Source organism: Rhipicephalus microplus, chromosome 6 (genome assembly GCF_043290135.1).
Source record: "Rhipicephalus microplus isolate Deutch F79 chromosome 6, USDA_Rmic, whole genome shotgun sequence".
NCBI lineage: Eukaryota > Metazoa > Arthropoda > Arachnida > Ixodida > Ixodidae > Rhipicephalus > Rhipicephalus microplus.
In genome coordinates, this window is record NC_134705.1 from 187,339,853 (window position 1) to 187,364,981 (window position 25,129).

Consider the following 25,129-nt stretch of genomic DNA (forward strand, 5'->3'; position numbering starts at 1 on the left):
GACCCATTATTTGAGCAGGTATTGATTTTGCATGAGTACATATGAGTAAACGCAGTTCTCCGCAAGTCTGGCTGGACTGACAGAAGTGCAGTGTCGCCTGCCTAATTGGTGAAGACGGCAGCCAAGCGCCTCTCGGGAAAATGCGTTTATTGAAAGGCTTGATTTCGAGTTTGCTCGGCCACATAGTTTTAGTTTCTTTTACTTTCGGCGTGTAGTTCAGATGATGTCAAGTAATCATAGGCTGTTTCCTGCTCACGAAAATCTTGTAGCCGCGGTTTGACAATTTGTGAGTATTTATTCTAATATAGTGTCACTTCAAGAACACGTGATGGACTAAATGTTTCTGAAAATTATTACAGAGAATGTCGATGGAGCCAACGTTTTGACAAGTGCCACTTTTCATCGTCAGGGCAAGGCATTCGTCGAAGATGACGAGTCGAAGATCGACTCGCCAATTTGCCCAAACGTTGTTTCCAGCGGCGTTCTCTCTAGAAAAATTTGTGATCGCTTCTAGCTTTTACATGCTCCTAAACTTCAGTCTCGTTTGGCACTCAAGTTCATTAAGAAAACTGTGTGCCATCATAACAAAGCTTTGATTGAGTCAAATATCGACGTGCTCTATCGTGATTGTTGATAATCTTCGCATTGGTTCAAATATTCGGAGTTCAGTGTTTGTTCATTATGTCCATATGTCGGTTGTAAATCAAACCTGCTTTTCTAGATTAACACTCACTCGATCACTACGTGTACGAATCTGTTTGTTTTTTTATGTATACAAAACGTGAAATAAGAAGTTGATTTCATTCGTGTCGATCGAGTTTCGTCTTGCTGAGATATCGGTCAGCTTAACTTTCGCCACTTCAGAAGAAGACAGCAACAAAAATTAAACAACAACAAAGATTAACAAAATTTTACGAAGGCCTAAGCGCGGCCAGCGGACCTGAAAGAAGGAAGGCACGAGCGCTTGCACGCGAAGTGGGAAAGGAGGGCTCCTCCTCCTCTCAATTTGTTTGTCCTTTCCCTCTATTTCGGGACATCACCAGTGACGTCATGAAATATATGTTTTTTTTTTTCGTGATTTATTTCTAGTAGGATGACCGACAACCGCCAGTGGTAAAAGTGGCGCTGCCGAGAGCGGATACATGGATGGATGGAGCTTCCGCCCCCTGTTAAAATACCGAGCAAGCGCACCCCCACCCCCCTCCATTTTTCGGGATATTTCAAATATTCGGTCTTTTCTCGGTTCCCACTATTTTCAGTTTTATTCACTGTTTTTATTCTGCCGACGATGTCGAATGAAAACAGTTGAATGAAAACATCCGGCCGCCATCGCGAATTTTAAATCCACGACTGAGCACGGGCCCCCCTCCAAATCTTGTCGAATGAACCTTCACTGTAAAAGGAGTGAAGGGTGGGGGGAGGGCTATCTATCTATCTATCTATCTATCTATCTATCTATCTATCTATCTATCTATCTATCTATCTATCTATCTATCTATCTATCTATCTATCTATCTATCTATCTATCTATCTATCTATCTATCTATCTATCTATCTATCTATCTATCTATCTATCTATCTATCTCTATCTATCCATCCATCCGCCTAGATTTATATATGCTCTCGTGATTGCCTCCTTAACTTCATCATCATTATCAGCCTGACTATACGCTCACTGCACGGCAAAGGCCTCTCCCATAATCCGCCAGTCAATCCGGCAGCACGAATAAATGGGCTAGTTGGTATTGGTTCATCTTTTAACTGGAAAAAGGCGCGCACACAGACACGGCATTTCCTGTTCTAGTGTGAGTGTCTGTGTGCACTCCTTTTTTCAGTTAAAAGATGAGTCAATCCGGTCTTGTGCCTTCTGCTGCCACTTTATGCCTGCGAACTTTTTAATCTAGTCGGCCCACCGAACTTTATGTCTCCCCTTCGTGCATTTGCCTTCTCTGGGTATCAGGTCAGTTACCCTTAATGACCAGTGGTTATCCTGCCTACGTGTTACGCACCCGGCCATATGCCCATTCCTTTTCTTGATTTAACGCCAGTCTGCTCTCTTCATGTCTCTTGAGGTTACACCTATAATTCTTATTTCCATCACTCGATGTGTCTTCCTCAAGTTAAGCTTAGGGTACACCAAAATTAGTACAGGAGGGCAAGAGGGTGTGACAAATATGTCTGGATAGTCATGACATGAATGAGGTGAACATCCCGCCACGTGCGTCGTCAAACAATTTCGTCCGGACACGTATGGCAAGTACCCGATACAAGGGCCGCGGCAAGCGGGTATGGTGATTGACAGTTTATGTCGAACGGCGACACATTGGTAATTTAAATGCAAGGACATTGAGAAAAAAATTGACATCACCAGCGTTGACCCGATATATAGAAAGGATAATAATCAGTGTCGCAGCAGGAATCGATCCAAAGCAATCCGGTGGCAATAAAGTATTCCAAGAGCCACGCAGTCTTTCAACTACTTTGTAAAATGCCTTATGTAGGTGTAACGTTGGTGAAATGACAATTGCGGTTGCAGTTATGGCTATGAACATCACGTATGTACTATGATACAGGCACCGCGTCAGGTTAAAGTCAATTGTAGGTAAGTACCATCCGCTGAAGTTTTTCTTCGTATCAATCCAGGACGATACCATTCTCGCAAGGACACGTCCTGCAGATAACCTTACCGCTTCTGGCGTTGGTAATGTCCACGTTTTTGCTGTTGGCAACCTTACATAACTGTAAGCAACCGGACATGTTTGATTGCTCACGAGATGCGGGCAACGTTTGTATACATCTTTATCGTCATTTCGTAACACCTCGCCCAACAACAACAAAAAAATTACGCCATAGTCACATTCTATCTGGCTGCCTAGTATAAGATCCATTTCTCTTGTATGCGGGATCTGTCCAATTTTTTTTTCGGCGAAAAGAAATGCACCCACCACAGGATTGCTGCGCAAAAGAAAAAGAAAAAAAAACTCCGCGATCGTCATCATCATGACTGTTGATTGTTGACGCATTGCAGGAGTTCGTCAAAAGTTCAAAGAGGTTTAAGTGTTGAAATCATTCTTCGGTAGATTTTGTCTTTTCCTGATTCACATTAAATCGAATACGCCGCTTTATTGCATTGCACGAATTTTATTTGCAATTCAATCATCAAATTCGTCCTGTTGCATCTTTCTTTTATTTCTCGTAAATAGATTAACTTTAACCTGTTTTTTAACCTGTTATAAGCAGCAGCAAGCACAGGACCGGGTTAACTGGCGGAACATGGGAGAGGCCTTTGTCCTGCAGAGGACGTAGTCAGGCTGATGATGAGGATGATAAGGAAGAAATTCACGGAAACTTCCCGGTTCGATATCGTGTCCCTCGTTAAATTTCTATTCTCATAAGGCTGGTCTGGCGATATCACCACTATGCAACTTTTGTTCAGAATTGGAAACAATAGAGCACTATTTTTTATCATGTCGCTGATACAAATTGCTCAGGAAAACATTCTCAGTCCTCCCATTCGCTAGCCTGGGGCTGAATTTCACTATATAAAACATACTTTCCTTCGGTGCTTACGATCTGGGCTTCAGCCACGAGAACGTTTTCTATGCAGTTTGCAAGTACCTTAATGAAAGTAAAAGAATTAAGCTTTCAATTGCATGATTATTATTCGTGCAAAAAAAAATTCACATACACAAGAGCATTGTTGAACCATGCTGATTCTTATTCGAGGTAATGAATAATTGTCCTATCTGAACGAGTGACAAACAACTATTGCACTCCTTTCGTTCTGCCTAGGGTGTCTTTTCTTTTTTCTTTTTTTTTCCGGTGGGTGGTTTCGATATTGAAAAAAAAATCTCACTGAATTAAGTCATCGATTCTTGGCCGATCCCCCTGAGTGGGTACGAGCCATGGCTGTGGAATCATCATCATCATCATCTATCCGGTTCCTGGCAAATCCGCCAGTGTGGGTATGCGCCACATCGTCAAGGATCTTGACTTGACTTGAATCCGCCAGTGTGGGTATGCGCCACATCGTCAAGGACCTTGACTGCCACGGCATGCACGGGCTGACGGCGAACACGAGGCCTGGCGCGCTGCACGCATGGAGCGAGACCGTGTGACGAACGAAGCCTCACTCAGCGAGCTGCGGCAACGGGCGGCGCTGGACGACGCCGGCCAGCAGCCCTGCCGCGGCTCCAGCGAGAAAGACCTGGCGACCACTGCACCGCCTTCTCACAGTACAGGTCAGTGCAGTCTTATACTGGCGGTGCGTCGCAACGTTACGTTCCGGGAGGATCACTAGGGAATTTTAGTGCTGGGTACGCATTCTCTTGGGGCGTTGCGGGCGTGGGAGCGCGCGGTGTTGCGTGCCCAACCCATACCCAACCAGAATAATAGGGAGTTTTAGTGCTGGGTACGCATTCTCTTGGGGCGTTGCGGGCTTGGGAGCGCGCGGCGTTGCGTGCCCAGGCCATACCCAACCGGAATGCCCTTTAGTTGGCGCCACGGTGGCACGCACGCAAACGCAAGCCGCACGAAGTTCACACGCGCTCGCAGCGCCATAGCGTCTTGTCGCGTAAGTATTATTTAAGTCTTTTTATTATTTAAAATGTTAAATTAAACATACATAGTGATCATTACACTTTTTTTATTGTGTACAGTAATCTGGTATACGCAAAAAAGTGAAAAATACAAAGTTACTGTAACGACAGTGTCGACATCTTGTGACACTTCGTGCAACCGCAGTCATGAACATGTTAGCTTACGCGTAATGTTTTTGAGGTGAAAATGAATGAGGTGGTCTGGCGGGTTTGCGTGACGTCGGATTCTTCCTGTCCAATGGCTGAAAAGAATTTAAACAACCAGTCAGCGTGCATGTATACTGAGTGCATGTGCCGCATCATCTGGGATGATTGAATTAAGAGACGAAGCCCGCCTACCAAAAGAGGACAAAACTGCGGCGACGTTTTCGGAACCCGGAACGGGACGCTTGTTCACAATCACCCGTTTACAATGATCCCGTGCCGGCTGCCGAAACGTCAACGCATTTCTATTCTCCTGTGGTCAGCTAGCGTCCTCGTCTTTCTTTTATTCGAATAAAAGAACGACGAGGGCGCTAACTGACCACAGGAGAATAGAAATGCTCAACGCTTCTTCTTGACCAGACTGGTGTGTCTGTCGAATCATTTATTTAATCTGGAATGACATGTCTGTTTATGTAAAGTGCCGTTTCTACGGTTTCTAGTACCAACCGGATTTGAGTGATCGAGTGCAGGAATCCGCGCCCTTCTATCCTCCCCTCATTTCTTTTTATTCCTTAGTATGTCCCTGAATCACCTTGAGGTCGAACATTTGTAGCGTAATGGCGAATAACAAAAAAATTTCGCCAACCTCCTCTCCCCACCCCCAAGAAGAAGCATAGTCAAAATCACAGCGCATAAGTTTTCAGTCTCCCTACCCCCTCTGAAAGAACTCGTTTGTCGCAGGCGCCCACCACCTCCAACTCCAGTGAGAAAAAAAAAAAAAAAGAAACCCTGCAGGATTTTTTTTGTTTTCGTTGGAGCCTTATATTTTCATGAGTAACAACAACTCTTAATTAATAGCCATCCTGATGCATTCCTAAGTGTCGCAGAAACGTTTTCGAGTTGAAAAAAATAATAAATAACGCCTGATGATGATACCGACACCTGGGCTACCAGTGGTCCAGACTGATGGAAACGGCATTGTTTAGGTTATCATTTCTGGCGACGTGCACTTTCTCAAAATGATTCGCGTTCATACATTACAGTGGTTTGTCACCGCTAGGGCCGTACGCAGGTATTTTTCTCGGATTGTGTTAAAGTTTAGAATTACTAACCTTGGCAACAGTACTAGAACACTCAGCAACATGATACATGGTGGTCGATGTGAAGGCATGTAAATACTTTAGTATCACCCGAAAAGTTAAGGAAAGACAAAATTTCGGGGGGTGTCGAACCCCCTGAACCGGGCTATCTCCCTGTCTTTGGAAGCCTACTCCCAATCAGACAACCCGGCCCTTTCATTCAAAGATATTACCAATTACTACAAGGAGGAGCACCGGAGCTATCCAGACCCTTGTAAGGGACTGCATCGCGCTGACGATCGCCTCCTTTTAAAACTGTTTAACTGTACTGTGCCCGGCGGTGCTAAAACATTTCAATTCATCCTTTGATGGCACGTGCCAGTTCTGTGGGGAGGTGGCTGACACCTTTCACATCGTCTGGGCGTGCCAGTCTAATCCATCTATCCCCCCCCCCCCCCCCTCAACCCCAACCCCACGAGAAAGGAATGGGAGGCGGTCCTGCTCGGCTGTCAAGACGTGAAGGCCCAAAAGGCCCTAGCTGGTTCAACGGGCGCGGGCGGCGTTGCTTACCAATGGAGCTCCGGAATAGGGGTTTCACCTAGTGCTGCGAGGGTAGGAGGCCAATAAGGCCCCAACCCAATCACCTCTCTGTAACCATTTAATGGTTATTAACTGTTTCACCACCACCAATTCCCTGAACTCCCCCCCCCCCTAGTTATGGCTCTGGTCACCGCCAATTAAGAACGTGCTCGACACCTATCACCTGAAATCTAGCTCACGAGCCAAAGTGACAGTCGCGTTGCCGCAAGTGATTGTCTCAGAACACGAATTCAGAGTCTTGCGACAATGTGGGGTCTCGAAATGAGGACACAGCAGGCGCGGTAGAGCAAACCAAACTACTTTTACAAACGACGATATCACGAGCCGCATGAAAAACGTCACTGGTGACACACTAAAAACACATACGATATTCAAATACACTCAATCAACATAACACACAAGGGAACGCGAAGGTGGCGTTGCCGATGTACGACTCACCACGAGGGACCCACGGGAAACGACCTGATGTTACCGTATCCCGCGGACCCCCCCTCAGGAGACGACCATTCACGCCAGCCGCCACACGTCAAAGAGAGCCGCTCATGTCTTCAGTGCGGCCACCCAGCCTCACCACCGGGCTAGCCACCGTAGCCGAACTATGGTCCCTAATATATTTTTTCGGCTATGGTCCCGAGAATATATTATTGACGCCTTTCAGGAGTTGGTCAAAAGTTCGAAGAGGTTTAAGTGCTGAAATCATTCTTCCGTAGATTTTGACTTTTTCCAATTTCACATTAAATCAAATACGCCGCTTTGTTGCATTACACTACAGATACAGGCTATGGTCCCTAGAATATATTCTAGAATATATTCTAGAATAGAATATATAGAATATATTCATAGCCGAACGTCACTGCAGGTGCTACCACGCTAAACATGACGGTGAAGTGTGGCAGCTTGGGTATGGTAGCTTGGGCTAGTTTTTCATGACGGTGAACCCGCGCGAGCACTACGCCATCTACCGCTTGGTGGTTAAACCTAAATGCGGCCTATCCGCGAGACATGTGTGCGCTACGAGGCGCAAACGACTTTACTGGTGGTGATATCACCCCCACAATATAGAATAAGTGACTTTGCCATAGAACATCCCGACGGATGCCACACGAACGCTTACACGTGGCAGCATAAAAGCAGGTTCTAAACGTGCTGGCGCTCCAACATGGCAGCTGTGTGACGTCAAGGAAGTATAATCACGTGGTAGCTAACCTGATTGAACGTGATGACGACGCCGTTGGAACGTTTTCGACTTGCGCGCATCAATAACGAAAGAACTTGCATGTGATCGTGGCCTCCGAGCTCAAGACATGATGTGATGCAGAGCCCCGACGAATGCAGCTCGACTCGAGCGAAGACAATGAGACACATAGAACACAGACGATCGTAGATTTATACAACTGAGTTAGTTACACTTCAACAGGCCTTTTTATGCACCTCAGTTGGTTATATCTATCCAAAACATTGATACGATTCACTCTACCCAAAACATTGGCATGATTCGCCGATGGATTGGCCGTCGGGGGCAGGCAGAATGGCCTGCACGCAACCCTTGCCTAACCCCATGCGAGTTCTTCCTTTGAGGGGGGGGGGCTAAGGAACAGGTGTACGAGTTAAAGCTAGGGAACCTTCATAGTCTAGAGCGCAATATCCGCGAGATATTTTTTTAACGTCCATTTCGTACACTACGAAAAGATGTGAAGCCCACTTCCTGAAAGACTTATAGGCAATGCGCCGAAGATGCGCGCGCGTACATCGAAATGTAACGTTATAACCAAGAGGTACCGTGACCGCATTCAGTGGCAATGAAACAGTGCTCTGTTGTTTACTCTCTGACATATCTATTGTTACGAAGAGGCATTGACTAATACAACCACCCTGTATATTCGCACATTCCTCGCAGATCGCGCCGAAGTCCGCCGCGGAACAGAAATCGGCGTCGACCATGTGGCGGTCACGAAGACGCGCTCGGCGCTCCACTGGGCTCCCCGTGCTGCAGAACTTTGCGCTGCAGTTGTACCGCGCCCTGTCCCGCGAACGACTCAACGTCTTCGTCTCGCCGTTCGGCACAGCCGTGGCATTGGTGAGCACAGTGCGCAGTAACTTCGCGAGCATGACTGGACAGCGGTTGCATCTCGTGTTTAATGATATCAGGGGGCGGTTACGTCTCGAAGCCACGACATGATATACGAGCTGAGGCAGTGGGAGAGTGCATTCCGCAAGTTTTCACCACCTGGTATTCTCTATCGTCAATAGCGTAGCCAAGGGGTGGCCGCCAAGTTCGTGTGTCAGCACCCCCCCCCCCTTCCCCTCCTCGAAAAAACGCTTCTGCCCACCGCACTTTATCGTGCACATACTGAGTACATATGGAAAGAAAAATGGTAGGTGTAACCTTAAGAGACAAGAAGTGAGCAGAGTGTATTAGGGGACAAACGGGGGTTAAGGATATCATGGTTGAAATAAAGAAGAGGAAATGGACATGGGCCGGTTATGTAGCGCGAAGACAGGATAACCACTGGTCATTAAGGGTAACTAACTGGATTCCCAGAGAAGGGAAGCGGGTTAGGGGGAGACAGAAGGTTAGGTGGGCAGATGAGATTAAGAAGTTTGCGGGTGTAAATTGGCAGCAGCAAGCACAGGACCGGGTTAACTGGCGGAACATGGGAGAGGCCTTTGTCCTGCAGTGGACGTAGTCAGGCTGATGATGATGATCATGATGATGATGACTGAGTACATGGTCGACCCTCTACCATTCTGCCTTCATGCGGCCTCCGCCGCGGGGATTCGATCCCGCAAATTTCTGGGCAGAACTCTGCAGTCTAGCACCATATTAACAACCATATAGTGATTATTATGGTTCTCGACATCTATAGACCACCGCGGGGGGTTTACATCTTTCTATCTTTCAGATAGGAAAGAATAAACTGTAGCAGGTTAATTATAGCCACGGGTAAAAGAGTGTGAAACACATCCTGACTTGTTTGCAACGGAGGGTACTTTGTATGGGAGAGAGCTAAGCTCTCCCCAACATGCGACACAGACCGCAGATTGTGCAGAGACTTCACCAATAGTTTGTGTATTTAGAAAAAGCGGTTAACAATTTAGAGTACTCGGTACTCTACTATGGGAGAGTTGAACGCCGTCCCTTGGGCCTCACACTTGACGAGGCCGCATCGACAAAAATTACGCTCGGGCCGAGCCTGGACCACTCGTCAGACGTTTTCTGCAACATTTTTGAGGCGACAAACATACGGACGACGTTGAGAAACTTTGTTATTGTACATCTACTCTAATGAGCCACTTGTTTCAGATCGAAAGACTTGGGAGCTAGAGCACGAATACGTCGGCCAATCATCTCGTAGATGAGGAACTTTTGTGCTATCATTCAACTCAGCAGAAAGGGTATTTATGTTTGAAACGAAAATCAGCTGGCGGAAGGAAAATACAGGGAAAAGAAAGGCAAGGAGGTTAACCAGCCTATAGGCAGCCGGTTTGCTACCCTGCGCATGGGAGAGGGATGGGACATTCACTGAGGAAACGGGCAAGCAGTAATGTGAGTGCAAGGAACACTAAATAAAAAAAATGGCAGCATATCCACGGAGTGAATGATGGAGGGTGGGGCGAAGCATTCGTCCGTCCATTCGTTCTTGCTTCCATCCGTCCATGCGTCCGTCTGTGTGACCGTCCATGCATCCATCCGCCCGTCCATGCGTGCGTCTGTTCGTGCGTCCGTCCCTGCGTTCGTCCATGCATCCGCCCCTGCGTCCGTTCATGCGTCCATCCATGCATCTGTCTGTATGTCCGTTCGTCCATCTATTCAACACTCCAAGTACTACCATCTCACATCTTTTCATCATATATTCCCCATATAGAAGCACCGCCATCCAGCGGATATTCCAAGGACTAAACGAGAGATGGCACACGCACACTTTCTTACGGCTTGCGCTTCGGGTCTACTTCCCACCTTTAACCACCTCGAGTTCATGGTATATACTAGTTCACTGTATTCATGGCACTGAGGCCCAACGCTCGCTAAACCTTTCTAAAACCAAGCGAGAGACAAGTGTGTTGCGAGCGAACAGAAGAGCCAGTAGCTGCGTGCGCTGGGGCGAGCGTGCTGCGGGTGAGGGAGAAAGTGACGTCAGCACGCACCTGCGAGAGAAGCGTGCAAGGGGGGGGGGGGGGGCGTGACGTCAACGCGCAGCTGCGGTGTGACCTACTTGGCACCGCTAAAACCTGCGGCGAGGGGAACGCGTTGCGGTTCGTTCGTACGGATGCACGTACGTACGGCGTTACACACGTAAGTCAAAGAGCTGCTTCGCATCTAAAAAATCACAGCATATCCAGAGAGTGAATGGTGATGAGTGGGGCGAAGCGTCCGACAGTCCATCCGTGCGTCCGTCCATTCGTTCTTGCTTCTGTCAATCCATCCGTCCGTCCGGTTGTTCACCCGTCTGCCCGTGCGTCTGTCTGTTTGTCCATCCGTAGCGTCCGTCCTCCGTGAGTGCGTGCGTCCATCCGTCCTTGCGTTCTTCCGTGCATGCGTCCGTCAGCCTGTTTGTCTGTCTGTCGGACTTCCGTCCGTGCGTACGTCAGTCAGTCCATCCGTGCGACCGTCCGCCTGTCTGTCTGTTTGTCCGTCCATCTAGTGAACACTCGAAATACCGCCATCTCACATCTTTTCATCATATATTCATCACATACAAGTACCGCCATCCAGCGGACATTCCAAGGACTAAACGAGAGGCACTACTACTACTACTACATACAATGCGGACGCACGACCCATGGCATAACGAGCTTCGTCCATAAATAGCGTGGGTGGAGCATACATAAATATTTATTTCAGAGTATAATTACTGAGGCCTTAAGCACTGAAAAAATTATCGCAGAAGTTATTGCACGAAAGGCGTACTGCTCGATAGCTGCTTCTTTGCCTCAGAAAGAGCCATGTTGTTGTTGGGGCCGCTGGCAGGCCGAGTGATCTTGCCCCGTTAAAGTACGCGCCAGCTTAAATATGAAGTAAGTGAATAGTGTGATATGCGTGCGTTGACATTTGTGGGGGGATGCAGAAAGAAAAAGAAAAGTACCAGTTAATGTCATAGTGAATTTTTTGTTTGAAGTGTAACGTACGCATTTAAAAGCAAATGTTGTATAATGCTGGCTATCGAATAGATTGAATGTAATAAGAGAGGTAATTAACGATCACGTAACGCGTTTTTGTTTACCGTTTACCATTTACCGCTAATCGATGCTGTTTTTGTTTCCTTTTTTGTTTTTTTTTTTCGCACAGCGATACGATCATTATTAGCCTAGGCGGGCGCAGAGAGAGAGAGAGAGAAGAAATGTAGGAAAGGTAGGGAGGTTAACTAGACTATGCGTCCAGTTTGCTACCCTACACATGAGGAGGAGGGGGGAGTAAAAGAGAGAGACAGAGATAGACACATGTCACAACACACACAGTGCCGAGTTTCACAGGCGGTCCCTCGATGAAGTTGCTGACAAGTATCTCAGGAGGGCGCAGAGTTCTCCATAAGATATGGGGTGAAGTGAGGTAAAGCCTCATCGCAAAGCCTCTCCCCCCCCCCCCTCACCACCGCCTCCAATGGTCGAGTCTAACAGAAAAGACTCACAAGGCATTCAAAAATAAAACTGAAGCGATGATGTGTACCTCACCGCGGCGCGCTTTTTGTCCCCAGTTTTCCGGGAAACTAAACAGCTTTTTGTCGGCCGCCATTTCCCTTGGTAACAGGCATGACAGTGCTGCCTGTTATATACTAAGCATAAAGCAATGCATATGACCAGGCTAGTTGGTATCCATGGCGACGTGAACAGCGCGTCAGACACACAGGACAAGAAACCGACGAGGACGAGGCAATTGCATCAGCTAACCCTCAATCGCTCTTACTGACAAAGAAATAGATTACATTATCTATCAGGTTCGGTTGCTTTGCTTGTCATCTCTTCGCGTTTTCTTGGTGTTTTCTTATTATATTTTTGTGTCTCTTGGTTCCCTTTCCGAGTCTGGCGTCATGCGCAAATGGATGAGCAGTCATCACGTGTGCTATCTTGATTTCGTTTTTCCGTGTTTATAAATTTCGTATGGAAGTCGGCGCTAGTCCGGGTCACTTGCGAGATTTGCCCCCCTTAGGTGATGGTGCGGAGGGGGGGAGGGCACCCTTCCCGTTCCTCAATTTGTACGCACACCTATGCTTATCACCATCGTCATGGCCACTTCAGGTCACCGCTTTGGCCGGATCTCGAGGAGATACCGCCGAGCAAATCCTGGCTGCTCTGGGAGCGACGCACGAGGAGGAGCTACTGCACGAGTTCGGCCTCATGGGACGCGTCCTGGAGCCGCTGTCGCCGCTACACGTGGGCCTGGCCAGCAAAATGTACCTGTCCACCTCCCTGGAACTGGCCGACTCCTTCAAGGAAGCCATACACCAAGAGTTTGGCGGACAGGTCAAGTATTTAAGGTTTATTCACGCCGGTGATCCTGAAATCGTGCGACTCCTATAGGTCGTATCAGTGTTCCAGCACGTTCTCTGTCACTGCCCTCGTTACAGCGTGCAAAGACGGTAACTATAGCTGCTGCGTTAGCTCGCCTAGACGGCAGACCTTTGTCTGAACAATCAGTGCTTGAAAGGCGTCATGATTTGTGTTCAGGCCTTACTGAACTTTTTGCGTGGCAGTGGCCTATTGTATAGACTATAGCACGCCAGAGCCCCCCCCCCCCCTTTTTTTTTTAGCGCGCGTCGATTTCCCTCTTCACTTTCATTCCCATCTTTCTTCCCCATTCCCCCTTCCCTTAGTGCAGGGTAGCAAACCGGATGCTCCATGTTCTGGTAAACCTCCCGACCTTTCCCTCATTTTATTCTCTCTTTCTCTCCCCAGCATGGGTCAGAGTCCTGAAGTGTCTGCGGACCGAAATAGCCGCGTCTGGTATAGCTTTTTTCGGCGCGTTCACACCTATCCGGAAAGCGGACGCGGATTATTCGCAAAAGCGGAAAAATCCGGGGCCGCTTGCACGGACTGCTCTCGCCGACAAATTTTCTCCGTGCGGTAAAGTTGGCCCGCTTTGGCCGCAGTCAATCAGGCCTTAAAATGGGCGTGCACAGTAACGCGTAGTGCTGCAAGATATTACACGTTCACCGTAGATCTGTGGATTGCGCCGTCCTCACGGCTACCACGGCGGTAGTAAGGCGGCTTAGCGGGCAAGAGGCAACGCAGCCGGTCTCAACAGTCGTTCCGATTCCACCTAGATAACATCAGGCCTGCTCACTGTATCTGCGGTGGGCTCTGACGTCACTCTGTTTAAACCAGTGTATTTCGCTGTACACACGTGCCTATACGCTTGCTCTCGTCGCTCGACAGACATTGATTGCCAAGCCCGACGAACGTTTTCGTGGTGTGCTTGTTGGCGACTCGGGAAGACCGTCTTTTTCTGTGTTCGTGAACTGCAGCGTGGATATGTGAAGCGTTTTGTGCACTGGATATTCGCAGTCTGTACGGCTGCATACCCGAACTTTTGCGCGATGCTACATGGCGAATAGTCGCGGCAAATGGGCCGAATCGTGGCGAGTGTCCTCGTTTCTTAAGGACAACCGAAGAACAAAATGGGAGCGTGTCCTTCGTCAAGCTGACTTCGACATCCGTGTTTTTTTTTTTTTTTCGTGACCCGAAGGTACGTGTGCTTGTCTACATATTTCAAAGTCGTTTCAATATGGCCCCATCTCTAGCATGTTCGTACTTGCACTAAAATAAAGGTGTCGTGTCTGCTTCTTGCTTGGCGTAAGCTCTGGCATTAAAATAATAAACGCGCGTGGCATTACGTTTTCAGAACACTACAAGGGTGCAGGCGGGCTTCAGTCTGTTGGAGCAGCTTCGGGAGCAGGAATAATACGGTTTTGAAGCTGTTTTCCAGCAGTAAAAAAGGGATTTTTTGGAGCAGATCTTGAGCAATAAAAGGTGTGTTTTGGAGCATCAAAATTTAGTTTTGGAGCAGATTTCTGGGGTCTCACTTGACTGTTAGAATTTTTACTTTCTGGTGAACACAAAACATTTCAATGGTTTTTTACTAAGCATGCAATGCTAATCAAGCGACCAGACTTGCCCGAGTTGTATATATTGAACCTTACAACATCAAAGGTGAAAGCTCAGCAACTAAAAAAAAAAAAAACATAAGCAGCGTTTTGGACAGCTACTGGACCTCAAACGAATTAAAAAAATTTAATGCCACCAAGGTCTTCCGATTTCGAGCAATCTTTAGAGCAGCTAAATTTTCCACTTTGGAGCAATATGGAACAGCTAACTTCAAATACTCGAGAAGCAAGTTGCATTTACATTCAAGGACATGAAAAACTATTCTGAGGCTTGTGTGAAGAGCTAGAAATATTTAGATTCATTGCAAATTTCATGGAGCCAATCATACTAGAAGCACTCTCTTTCAGTCGATGATGCAAAAATAACGGCGCCATGCTGTTAAGCATGCTGGAAAAACTTGCTCAGTGATTATTTCTGTATCAAATATACAGAATACTGGATCATTCCCATACTCTTGTAGAATACTCCTTTAACACTAATTGCTTTAAATACTCATTTTTTCCTCTAACTATTAAAGATTGGAACTCACTGAAACCCACCTTAAGCACCGAATCATCCATGAACTTGTTTACAGCTGCGATTGAAAGCGAATTGCGTGCCTCGCAAATCGCACTAACATCACATCATCAATATATAAAATAAACGAGTCAGTGTCATATTGCTAATACAAAAGTTTTGTTTTTTTATGATTGTGATTTTCAAGTGACATGTTTTTCGATTAGTTTATTGTTCATAAAATTATTTGAATAAGTTGTTCAATAAAAATGCCTACTTGTTTTCCCTACCCCATATTACAAACGCATGCATTATCTTTTCGCGGTCGTTTTCAACGATAACCTAGTTCATGATTTTGTTTTGCTACTACTAAAATTGTTTGATTGCGTGTTCTTTAACGGCAATGTATAATATTAACCTATGATTTGCATGTCATTTTGTAACACCGGCTTTTTTGTGTTTTCTATCAGTTTGAGTCTGTGTAAACAAATATTCGTTTTCATATGCCTTCCCTGCTATAATCTCTGATGAGATTGGCAGTATTGTTAAATAAATAAATAAATAAATAAATAAATAAATAAATAAATAAATAAATAAATAAATAAATAAATAAATAAATAAATAAATAAATAAATAAATAAATTTGCATCCTGCGCACGATCACAATATACAAAAATTGCTAAGCTTCTCAAACACTGTGGCGTGGCCAGCGCCAAGAGCTTCTAACAGTCTTTTCGGGTGACACCCGAATCTAAACAATAGATGCACACGGCATGCAATCTGCTGTTTTTGTGCTGGTTGGACCGAATATTTGCGAGGGACATTATCAGAGACTTCATTCGTTGACTTTCGAACACTTCTTTATCATTTTGTTGTGATATGTGCATATAAGTGTGTCTGCATATCTGTGCCCGAGTGTTCTATTCTCCGTGTACTGCTTTGTTTGTTTTACCTTAAGATACGTGTTCAAGCTTCACTCAAGGGCTATAAGGTGTAGACGGTGGCATAGTTGTGCGCCAACATCTCCTTATATATCATACCAATAAAAAACGGCATGCAATATAAACAGGTGAACACCCCTCCCCTTACCACCCACATCTACGCCAGTGAGCTTAAGATGCTTTTTTTTGTGTAACTATCCTGTAATATTGAAGGAGGGGGTTGTCTCCCAGCGCGATATATACACCGTGCGTGAAAAATGTGTGCTGTTGCCCAATGCCGCAGGTGGGCATCGTGAACTTCCAGGGCGACCCGGCGCTGGCCGTGAAGGAGATCAACGCTTGGCTATTTCGGGTGACGGGCCACAAGATGAGCGGCCTGGCGAGCGTCGAAGACGTCAGCCTCTCCACCCGGGTCCTCATGGTGGGTACGTCGTTCATGCGCTGTCTCTGGCTCGACAAGTTCTCCGAGCTGTACACGGCGCCCATGCCCTTCTTCGCCGACGATGGCAAGATCAACGTGCCGACCATGTGTTCGCGTCGCATCTGCAACTACTGCCACGTCGAGCGGTTGGCGTGCCACGTCCTGGAGCTTCCCTGCATGATGGAGGACCTGCAGCTGCTCATCCTGCTGCCGGACGTGCAGTCGGACCTGGCCTACATCGAGGCCAACATAACGCCTCTAGACGTGCAGGAGTTCGAACGCCGGTACACGCGCAACCCGCTCGACATCACGCTGCCAAAGTTCGTGCTCGACGAGCACGTCAGCATGGCGCGCTACCTGGCGGCCGTCGGAGTCCGAGACCTGTTCAACAAGGAGGAGGCCGACCTCACTGGCATATCAGGTACGTTAGCCCATGTCAAATATGCACGGACGCATCGTTTCCTGGGCATAATAATTGACAGAAGTCTTTCGTGGAGCCCGCATTGTGCGTACTTGAAGAAGAGATTGCTATCTATTGTGCATAAAATGAAATTCATGTGCGGAAAAGCATGGGGAACTTCTGTGGCCTCCATGCTACAGCTGTACAAGGCCCTATTTCTGGGTCTATTGCGCTACAGCTTGCCGGTACTGACTAACACTTGCAAATCCAATACTCATTCATTGGAGAGTTTGCAGGGTCAGGCGCTGCGTATCTGCCTAGGACTGCCCCGATGCGCTTCTACTTCTGCCACAATCGTGCTTGCCAAAGACCATCCGGTCAGGACATATAGAGTTGTGGATTGCCTCAGAGCGCATATTCGACATGCAAGCCGTGTACCCGACCACCACTTGGCCCTTCTGCCCTCCGTAAGACCACGTGCTACGTTTTAAGACGTCATAGCCAAGCACCTAAACAGCATTCCATCGGGATATACGCCAGCTACGAGAATGACATGTCCTTTGTGGTGCCTCGACCAGCCGCAAGTACGTCTAGAAATTCAGGGTATCAAAAAGAAAAGCAATCACTCCAGAGTAGCATTGAAGCAAGCAACACTGCTATTATTACATGAGTTGTACTTGGACTGAAAGCAGATATACACTCATTTGTCCGTCTCGTCCAGCAGCTCATCAGGTGCCGCTGTAATTCAGGCTGCAGCAATGACAATCAAATTTAAGTTGTCGCATATGACTACATCTACGGCATCAGAGCTTGCTGCTATAAGGGCTGCTTTACAATATCTCGTTCAAGAGCGTCCAGGAAAATGGGTCATATTCTGTGATTCGAAGGCAGCGCTTCAGAGTTTGCAGTCTGCCATATGCGTAGGAGGAATCATGAACAATTGGTACATGAAATAAGACATTGCCATCATGAAGCTCTAGCACGAGGGCATGATATTATATATCAATGGCTGCCTGGACATATCGGTATTACCGGAAATCAATTAGCCGATGATGCAGCCCGCTCAGCCCATGAAGGAACCCGTGTGGTCCCGATTCCTCTATCAAGGAATGATGCAGCAAGACAACTTTACCTACTCGCTCGAGATCTTACACATACGTTCTGGTCGTCTACCAGCTTCCAAAGGTGTCAATTATATTAAATGGATCCTTCGTTCAAGATAAAGCTACCATCACAACTTTCCCGCTCCGATGCGACACTGTTATGCCGCCTTTGGTTGCGTGTTGCATTCCCAAAGGTGTACTCCTTTCGCATTGGTATGGCAGACACCTCTACATGCGACTACTGTGGAGCTGAAGAGACCATTGAACACGTCCTGTGCAGCTGCGCTTGCTACGACACACAGCGATGCCAGCTCCAGATGGTTTTGCATCAACTTGACTCCAGACCATTTTGTGTGCAGAAGATTCTAGGACTTTGGGCATCTGCCTCAGTTGCGCAGAAAGTGAATAAGCACTCTTGCTTTACTTAAAGTAAAAAAACCTGAGCGACCGCCTCTAGACTGTGTGAGCTCCCCCGAGTGTGCTCGTGATTGTGTGTAACTTCTTATCTCTCTGCAGCCTCTTTTCTCCCCTTCATCCCTTCCCCAGTGCAGGGTATCAAACCGGATGTGCGTCTGGTTAACCTCCCTGACTTTCCTTGCAACTTTATCTCTCTCTCTCTCTCTCTAGCCCATGTGCTTTGTTGATCGACGTAGCGCGTTTAGAAACATAGGACAAGGGAAGGGACAGAAGGGAGCGCTTACTTCTAAACCTTACTTCCCTTGTCCTATGTTTCTAAACGCGCTACGTCGATCAACTATGTCTTACCAACATGCCCAACTTTATACTCTAGCCATGTGCTTTCCCTGTCACTTAAAGATGCGTTACTGGCGATGGACCGGGACCAACTGGTACACGCCTGAAAGCAACTGTAGTTCTGTCTAGTTTCCAACAGGTTCCAGCGTAGTGGGACCATACGACTCCCATCTGGTCCCAGTCGGGGACCAGCTAAAGCCTGAAGGTTCACAGTTCTTCCCAGTAAGAGGGCCAAAGAGGGCCAGATGGCTGCCATCTGGCCCTATAGCTGTTGAGGGGTCCCAGCTGGAAGGTCGAGACCATACTCAACTAAAACAAACTGACACCAGCCGGGGTCCAGACGCATGAGCAACTGGAGTAAAAAAATTTCGAGACCAATATAAGTTCCCGTAGCGCATACTAATCTACAAGACCAATGTCCCAGCGTACGTGTTAGACTTGAGTACGTACACTGGTTTCCTGGAGCAGTCGCTCTGATGGAAAACTTGGGAACATTCCATGCTATAACTGCGGGCACATTGGTTCAATTGTTCATGCATAGTTTCTTTTGACGCGAGTAGTTGCAATGCATGTGGTTTAATCTTGTTGTTGACTCGCTAGCAGTGTTCTTATCGATGCTCGCCGAATTCGTACGAGATGGAAGACAGTGATGTAACGTTCCATTGATAATGAAGTCATTAACACTATAGCCTAGCAAGTGCTTTACCTATTTGAGTTCAAATTCGTTATATCCTACAGCATCTAATAGAATAACGTTCTATCGAAGCTGAGCTCTGAGTCTGGCCGTCATGAAGACAATTGCCGGAGGCTTTCTTTCAATCTAATTTATCTGGCTTTTTTTTTTTGCTGGCGCTGTCTCGCGCAGACGAGAAGGAGCTGTGTGTCCACGACTTCCTGTGCCGGTCGCGTTTCGAGGTGACCGACGAGGACCCCTTGAGGCTGGACATGAACGGCTCGAACTCGCTCAAGCTGGCCGAGCGCACCGATCTGCCCAGCTTCGAGGTGAACCGGCCCTTCATGTTTCTCGTGGTCGAGCGGCAGCGCAAGGCCATCCTGTACATCGGCTGCCTGCGAAATCCCAACGTGACGTGAGCGCGGTGGCGTCTGGCGCATCAGCCGTTTCGCAGGACTTGACGGAAGGCGGCGCCGGTGAACTACCACCTATCGCACTCGCGCCCATTGTCAGCGCCACCTCGTAGTCATCACAAGACGTTCGTTACGCCATCGGACTTGTCACCTGACTTTACGACGTTGTTGGTCGTTATGGTCACCTCTTTCCCCAGTGCGCAGCCCTCGCAGTCTTGTCCGTTTCGTGGGACGGACGTTCGAAATCACGTGTATGATAGGCCTGTATCGAAGCGAGGTGTAGAGTGCGACGTCACCAGCTATGCTGCTGCGCACCGCTGATTGAGATGGCTGCACTGGTCGTAGATTACGTGTGGCGCAGCTGTGGCCGGGCAGAAGTGGCGAAGAGCTGCTTGTATAAAGACACGTGGCCCGCACCTGAAAATTCGGCTACGAAGGATTAACGCACGCGTGGTGATAGTGGGCTTCTCGGGTTCGCATTGCAACAACAGTGACCCAGAGATTGCTAACCTGAAACTTAGATTTACGATAATATAATAATTCATGCGTCTTTTCCAACTTACTTTGTATACCCACTACGTGACCTTAAGGGTGCAGTAGCATGTGTGGCCTTTTGTAGTAGGTGACTGTTTTTAAACTGCGAAGCAATTCGAATAATCCTGTATTCTCGCGCCCGATGATAATATACGCTTGTACCACGTATTATCACGGGAATATTTCACGTTGTATTGTGAAGCATGTATACGCAGGACTCGTGTGTTTGTAACGCATAAAGGTTACTTTCACGGCATTGACAAGCAGAGGAAATAATTTTGACTGTATTCACTAGCGGAGTGGTGTTTTCGAGGTAGAGCACCCGTTTCTAACCCTAACGACCGGGGTTCGATTCACACTGAGACCGCGAGTTTTACAGCGAACGCTGTTATGAGACCAGAACTCGGGTCACGAGCAGCCGTAGTTGTCCACCACCGTCGCCGGTGTCCGTAGCCACAACCACGATATTAGAATAAAAAACTCCCAAGCATTTCCCCGAGGGTGAACATGGTCAAGTGCGAATACACGGGGTGATGCTATGAGGGGTATTTATTAATTCGCACTATTATATTTATTAATCATAATATGGTGCCTTTATGGTGTAACGGTTCCTGGGAATCGCAGTTTGATCACACGGGGGAGTTTACGTTAACTCACTGGCGAATGCCAACGGATTTTAACTTTACTCCCCCTCACGACCCGCTCTCGACGGGAGACCGAGAGAGAAGGCGGGCGCGCGAGAGAGAGGGGTGCGCGCGCAGCTGCAGCGAGCGAGGAGAGCGGAGGAGCGAGCGAAGGGGGACTATCAGCGTCGCGTCCGTGGCTTATTCGGTAGAGCGTCGCGCTGCGGCCCGCCAAGTCCTCTTTCTTTTAAAGATAGAGAGAAGACTGCGGACGCCGCCGACGGCGGTGGATGGTTTGGGGTCGCTTATAAAGTGTATTCACACTTCAAAAAATTAGTAACAATGACACAGTGGAGCTCTAGCCCGGGTCCACTAGGTGCGAGCCCAGTAGTCTACCACTGAGCCACGCCAGTGATTGAGACTTGTTGGCAAACTCGCTTTAGGCAGGCTTGATGTCGGGAAAGTTATCGCGTTTATACGACTTGCAAAGCGTTTTAAAACGGAGGAAAAAGAACCAGTCGTCGCACAATGCGAATAGCGTAACCGCGTGGGTCGTCCAATGCTCCAACCCACTACAAAAGCTTGTTCTTGTTCACCCATTGACGGTGGCGCATACCCACTTCAGGCACAATTCCTCGTCATCATCGGGCACTAGGTGAACAATTGGCACGAAATCTCTTGCTATAGTGTTCAGCGGATACCACGCTTCTCAGAAGAATGACGAAAAATAGCATGGCGAATGCCATGTGCCTACTAGACACAGATTTTTATTAATAATGCCGTAGTGGGTATCACGCTATATAGTGTGCTTGCAGCAAATCGTCCCATGAGTGTTTAGAAAAGGCTCTGAAAGGCAGCTCTTCTAGCTTTGGAGGTGACTGTGCTGCGCCTTCCGCGCAAGCTTGGCGTATTTTTTTTATTATTTTATTTGCATCTTTATCGATTTTTAGGTCACTCAAAGATGATTTTTCGTTCACAACCAACGACGCGGAAATTTCTGCGAAACGAGTTGTAACGTACTCTCGTTAAACGTTGTTTATGGCGGCAAGTCGCTGGAAAGCAGAGTAAATACGAGGTGTAGAGTATATATACACTCAGTGCTATGTCGTCACGCCGACGGTGGCGCCAACTCTTCCAACGGTGCGCCTCGCGCTCAATGAATTTATGCCGTGGCCTCCGCGATCGGCTGCCGGCGGCGCGCCGCGCCGCCGGCAGCAAATCGCGGAGGCCACGTTTATGCATAGCAAGCACGAATGTGAGGTGCAGTGGTTTAAACACCCGCCTTGCAGACATGAGGGCCCGGATTAAAATATCCTGACACCAGAGAGAGAGAGAGAGAGAGAGTGAGAAACGTTTTCTTCAATAATTTTTCTTTATAAATGATCGTCCTGGTAAACGATCAACAAGAGATAAACTATGCTGTCTTATGTGGCTGACGGATAGACGGGCGAAATGCGTTCTTGTCATAGCAATACTTACGCACTGAAAAAAAAAAAGTAATATTTAAGCGTGATTTTCCTGTAACACACCAGTAACCGGTGAAGCTGAGGGGAAGTCTTAGCAAAACTGTGCTAATATATAGGCAGGATCAAAACTAAGCAAGGTCCCTCCTCTCTCTCGCCCCACTGATTCGTTGCTTTCACACTCAGTTGCTCTGTTATGCCCTTCCCTCTTCATTTTGCACGCCCTTTACGTAAACCTCGCCGGTTTCCTTTGCCTATCGCTATGCCATCTGTCGAGTTTGCTATGCTATACTGCGAACATCGCGGTTTTCGAACCAAGCCCGACTTTTGAAGTGAAACGATGAACCGAGTAAAATTGATAAATTATACCCTGAGGATTCTAATGTCTTTTGTTTCACCATCATAGACCGACTATTTGGGGAGAAAATCAAGGTGATGGTTTCATTTTTTGAATTTCGCGCTGAAATCACCGTGCGTGACGTCACGAATTTCACAGTGCATTTTTCGTATTTTTGTGTTACTGGCTGAACATAATTTAGTAAAACTTGGCATGTTAAGTCTACGGCCCCCTCAGTTGACAATGTATTTCATTCATGTAGATGACCCCGACAATCATTATTAAAATGAATATTTGATGCAGCTTCGCGCTATTATTGGCACCGATCGAGGCTGAAAGAATTGCAGTACTGGGCAGCCTTCTTCTGTGTTTCTCTTTGTTTCTTTCTTTCTTTACTCCTCTCTTTTTTATTTATTTATTTTTCACATTTCCTGTGATTTCTTTATTTATTTCATCTTTCTCCTTCCTATTTTCCTCTCTTCTTTCTCTCTCGCTCTCTTTTCATTTATTTCTATTTTTACAGGCGGTTTTGCCTGCCCTGCGCCAAGCGACGACAACATACGGCAGCCCGAGCCCCAAAAGTGGTCCGCACCTAATATCGTCACCAAGGCGCTCGAAGAACAAGCGGCAGAAACTTCTCTGCGGCCCCAGCGCGCGCTTATCAGTCTACAGCTGGCTATGCCTGCGTTTCGCTAAGCGACGACTACAGCACGCAATAACGGCATACGACAGATCGGCCCGCTAAAGTGCTCCTCAGCTAACGAGAGGGAAAGAAAGACGGAACAATGATCCGCAGTTCGTACACTTCCCGCTTGGGAGTATAATGTTTTTTTTTTTTTGAAGTACATTTTGAGGAACCTCATTATGCGTGCATTTCTCAACACACGCGTCTAGCTTATAGCCATTGAAAATTTTGTGTTAATAATTTTGAACAGTTTTCTTGCATATAAATAAAAATGTGCATTAATTTAAAAAAAATGTGCTTTTCTGGCCAAAGTGGTGAACCTATTGCTTTTGAAAATGTCCTATGATTCGACTTTTAAAGTCTTGACCCATTCAATAAAACGGATGGCAAATTAACCAGGGTGGTACTCAGGCTGATGATGATGAAGATATAGCCCCGCCGCGGTGGTGTAGTGGCTAAGGTACTCGGCTGCTGACCCGCAGGTTGCGGGTTTGATTCCCGGCTGCGGCGGCTGCATTTCCGATGGAGGCGGAAATGTTGTAGGCCCGTGTGCTCAGATTTGGGCGCACGTTAAAGAACCCCAGGTGGTCGAAATTTCCGGAGCCCTCCACTACGGCGTCTCTCATAATCATATGGTGGTTTTGGGACGTTAAACCCCACATATCAAATCAATGATGAAGATATAATGACTGGGCGTGGGAGCGTTTCTGGACAATATGGCCGTTGTAAATCTCGTAATATTTGAACGTTTATGGGAAATCTTCTATTATCCGACTTTTGTAAGTTTTGTTTCATAACAAAACCTATTCTGTGGGCATTTCTGACTAAAATTGTTAGCCATTGAAAATGTACTGTTCGACTTTCGAATATTTAGTGCCAATAAAACTGTGTATGGTTGCATTTAATTGTGACTAAAAAGGTGAGTCTAGTTGTCTATACGTGACTTTGGGAGGACTTGCATGTATATTTTCCTTTCAAGATGTTTTGTAACCTTTGAATAAAACTTATGTTTGGATGGATTATCACACTGAGTCAAAATGATTCGAGGCCTTTCGGAAATCTAGCATGCCCGGCAGAGCAACCAGACTGATTCAAGCCGCCATAGAAACTGGACGATTGCGAGGACCCACATTAGCTCGCGACTGGTTGGGCCAGTATGGGTATCTAGCCTCAGTGCTGACGTTGGTCCCTCTTTTTCAGTCGCATGCAACGATATTCCCTACAAAATGAGCATTGCGGATGCATCAGAGCAGTGGGTACACTGCAAGTACCATTTCACAATTAATACAGTTGAGTCGCAAATATTCGTAAAAATCTCTTGTCGTGCAAGCGTTTCTGCTGTGAGACACGTTAATGAACAGTACAAAGAAAGGGGAATTCCCCCCACGGATGCCGTGAATACATTCTTTTTCAGGAAGGTGCGCGGTGGATGCAAAAGCAAGTGACTAACATACTCCTACGTTTTCTACGAGATTGAGGATTAAGCCATGTATGGTGAGTGGAACGAACTGCATGGAAAGAGTCGCTCAAAGGGCCCCTGGTGTGCTGGCTTCCCCGCAACAAATGGCCAAAACTAACCGAAAAAGTTCAGAGTCTTATCACCCGTGATAAGTCCCAACATTTGTTCGGCGTCACACCTTGCATCGGATGGCGTAATATGAATCTGTTCCGAGCTGAAGGGTCCCTGGTGCATGGGCTTCTCTGCAATGAGTGATCGAAACTTGCCGAAAAAAGTTGAGGCTTTTATCGCCTCTGATAAGGTTCAAC

The 25,129-nt window shown here is 47.1% G+C and overlaps 1 protein-coding gene across 2 annotated transcripts; it reads left to right on the forward strand.

Annotated features, from left to right (window-relative positions):
• The first annotated feature begins 4,108 nt into the window (after positions 1–4,108).
• Positions 4,109–24,384, forward strand: LOC119167897 (leukocyte elastase inhibitor-like). Of its 2 annotated transcripts, none has more exons than XM_037419380.2 (5): positions 4,109–4,241; positions 8,319–8,498; positions 12,656–12,880; positions 16,241–16,799; positions 23,201–24,384. In XM_037419380.2, exons 2-5 carry the CDS (start codon positions 8,361–8,363, stop codon positions 23,371–23,373), a joined length of 1,095 nt encoding a protein of 364 aa, XP_037275277.2. In that variant the 5' UTR covers positions 4,109–4,241; positions 8,319–8,360; the 3' UTR covers positions 23,374–24,384. The 2 variants fall into 2 exon arrangements, with proteins under 2 accessions (XP_037275277.2, XP_075723371.1); XM_075867256.1 differs by lacking the exon at positions 23,201–24,384 and adding an exon at positions 19,500–20,742.
• The last annotated feature ends 745 nt before the right edge of the window (positions 24,385–25,129 follow it).

What these genes read in the sequence shown, in the direction of transcription:
- LOC119167897 (XM_075867256.1), top strand. Translation starts at nt 8,361, where the DNA reads ATGTGGCGGTCACGAAGACGCGCTCGGCGCTCCACTGGGCTCCCCGTG. An exon ending in TCGGCACAGCCGTGGCATTG is followed by an intron (nt 8,499 to 12,655) that starts GTGAGCACAGTG and finishes TGGCCACTTCAG; the next exon opens with GTCACCGCTTTGGCCGGATC. An exon ending in ACCAAGAGTTTGGCGGACAG is followed by an intron (nt 12,881 to 16,240) that starts GTCAAGTATTTA and finishes CCAATGCCGCAG; the next exon opens with GTGGGCATCGTGAACTTCCA.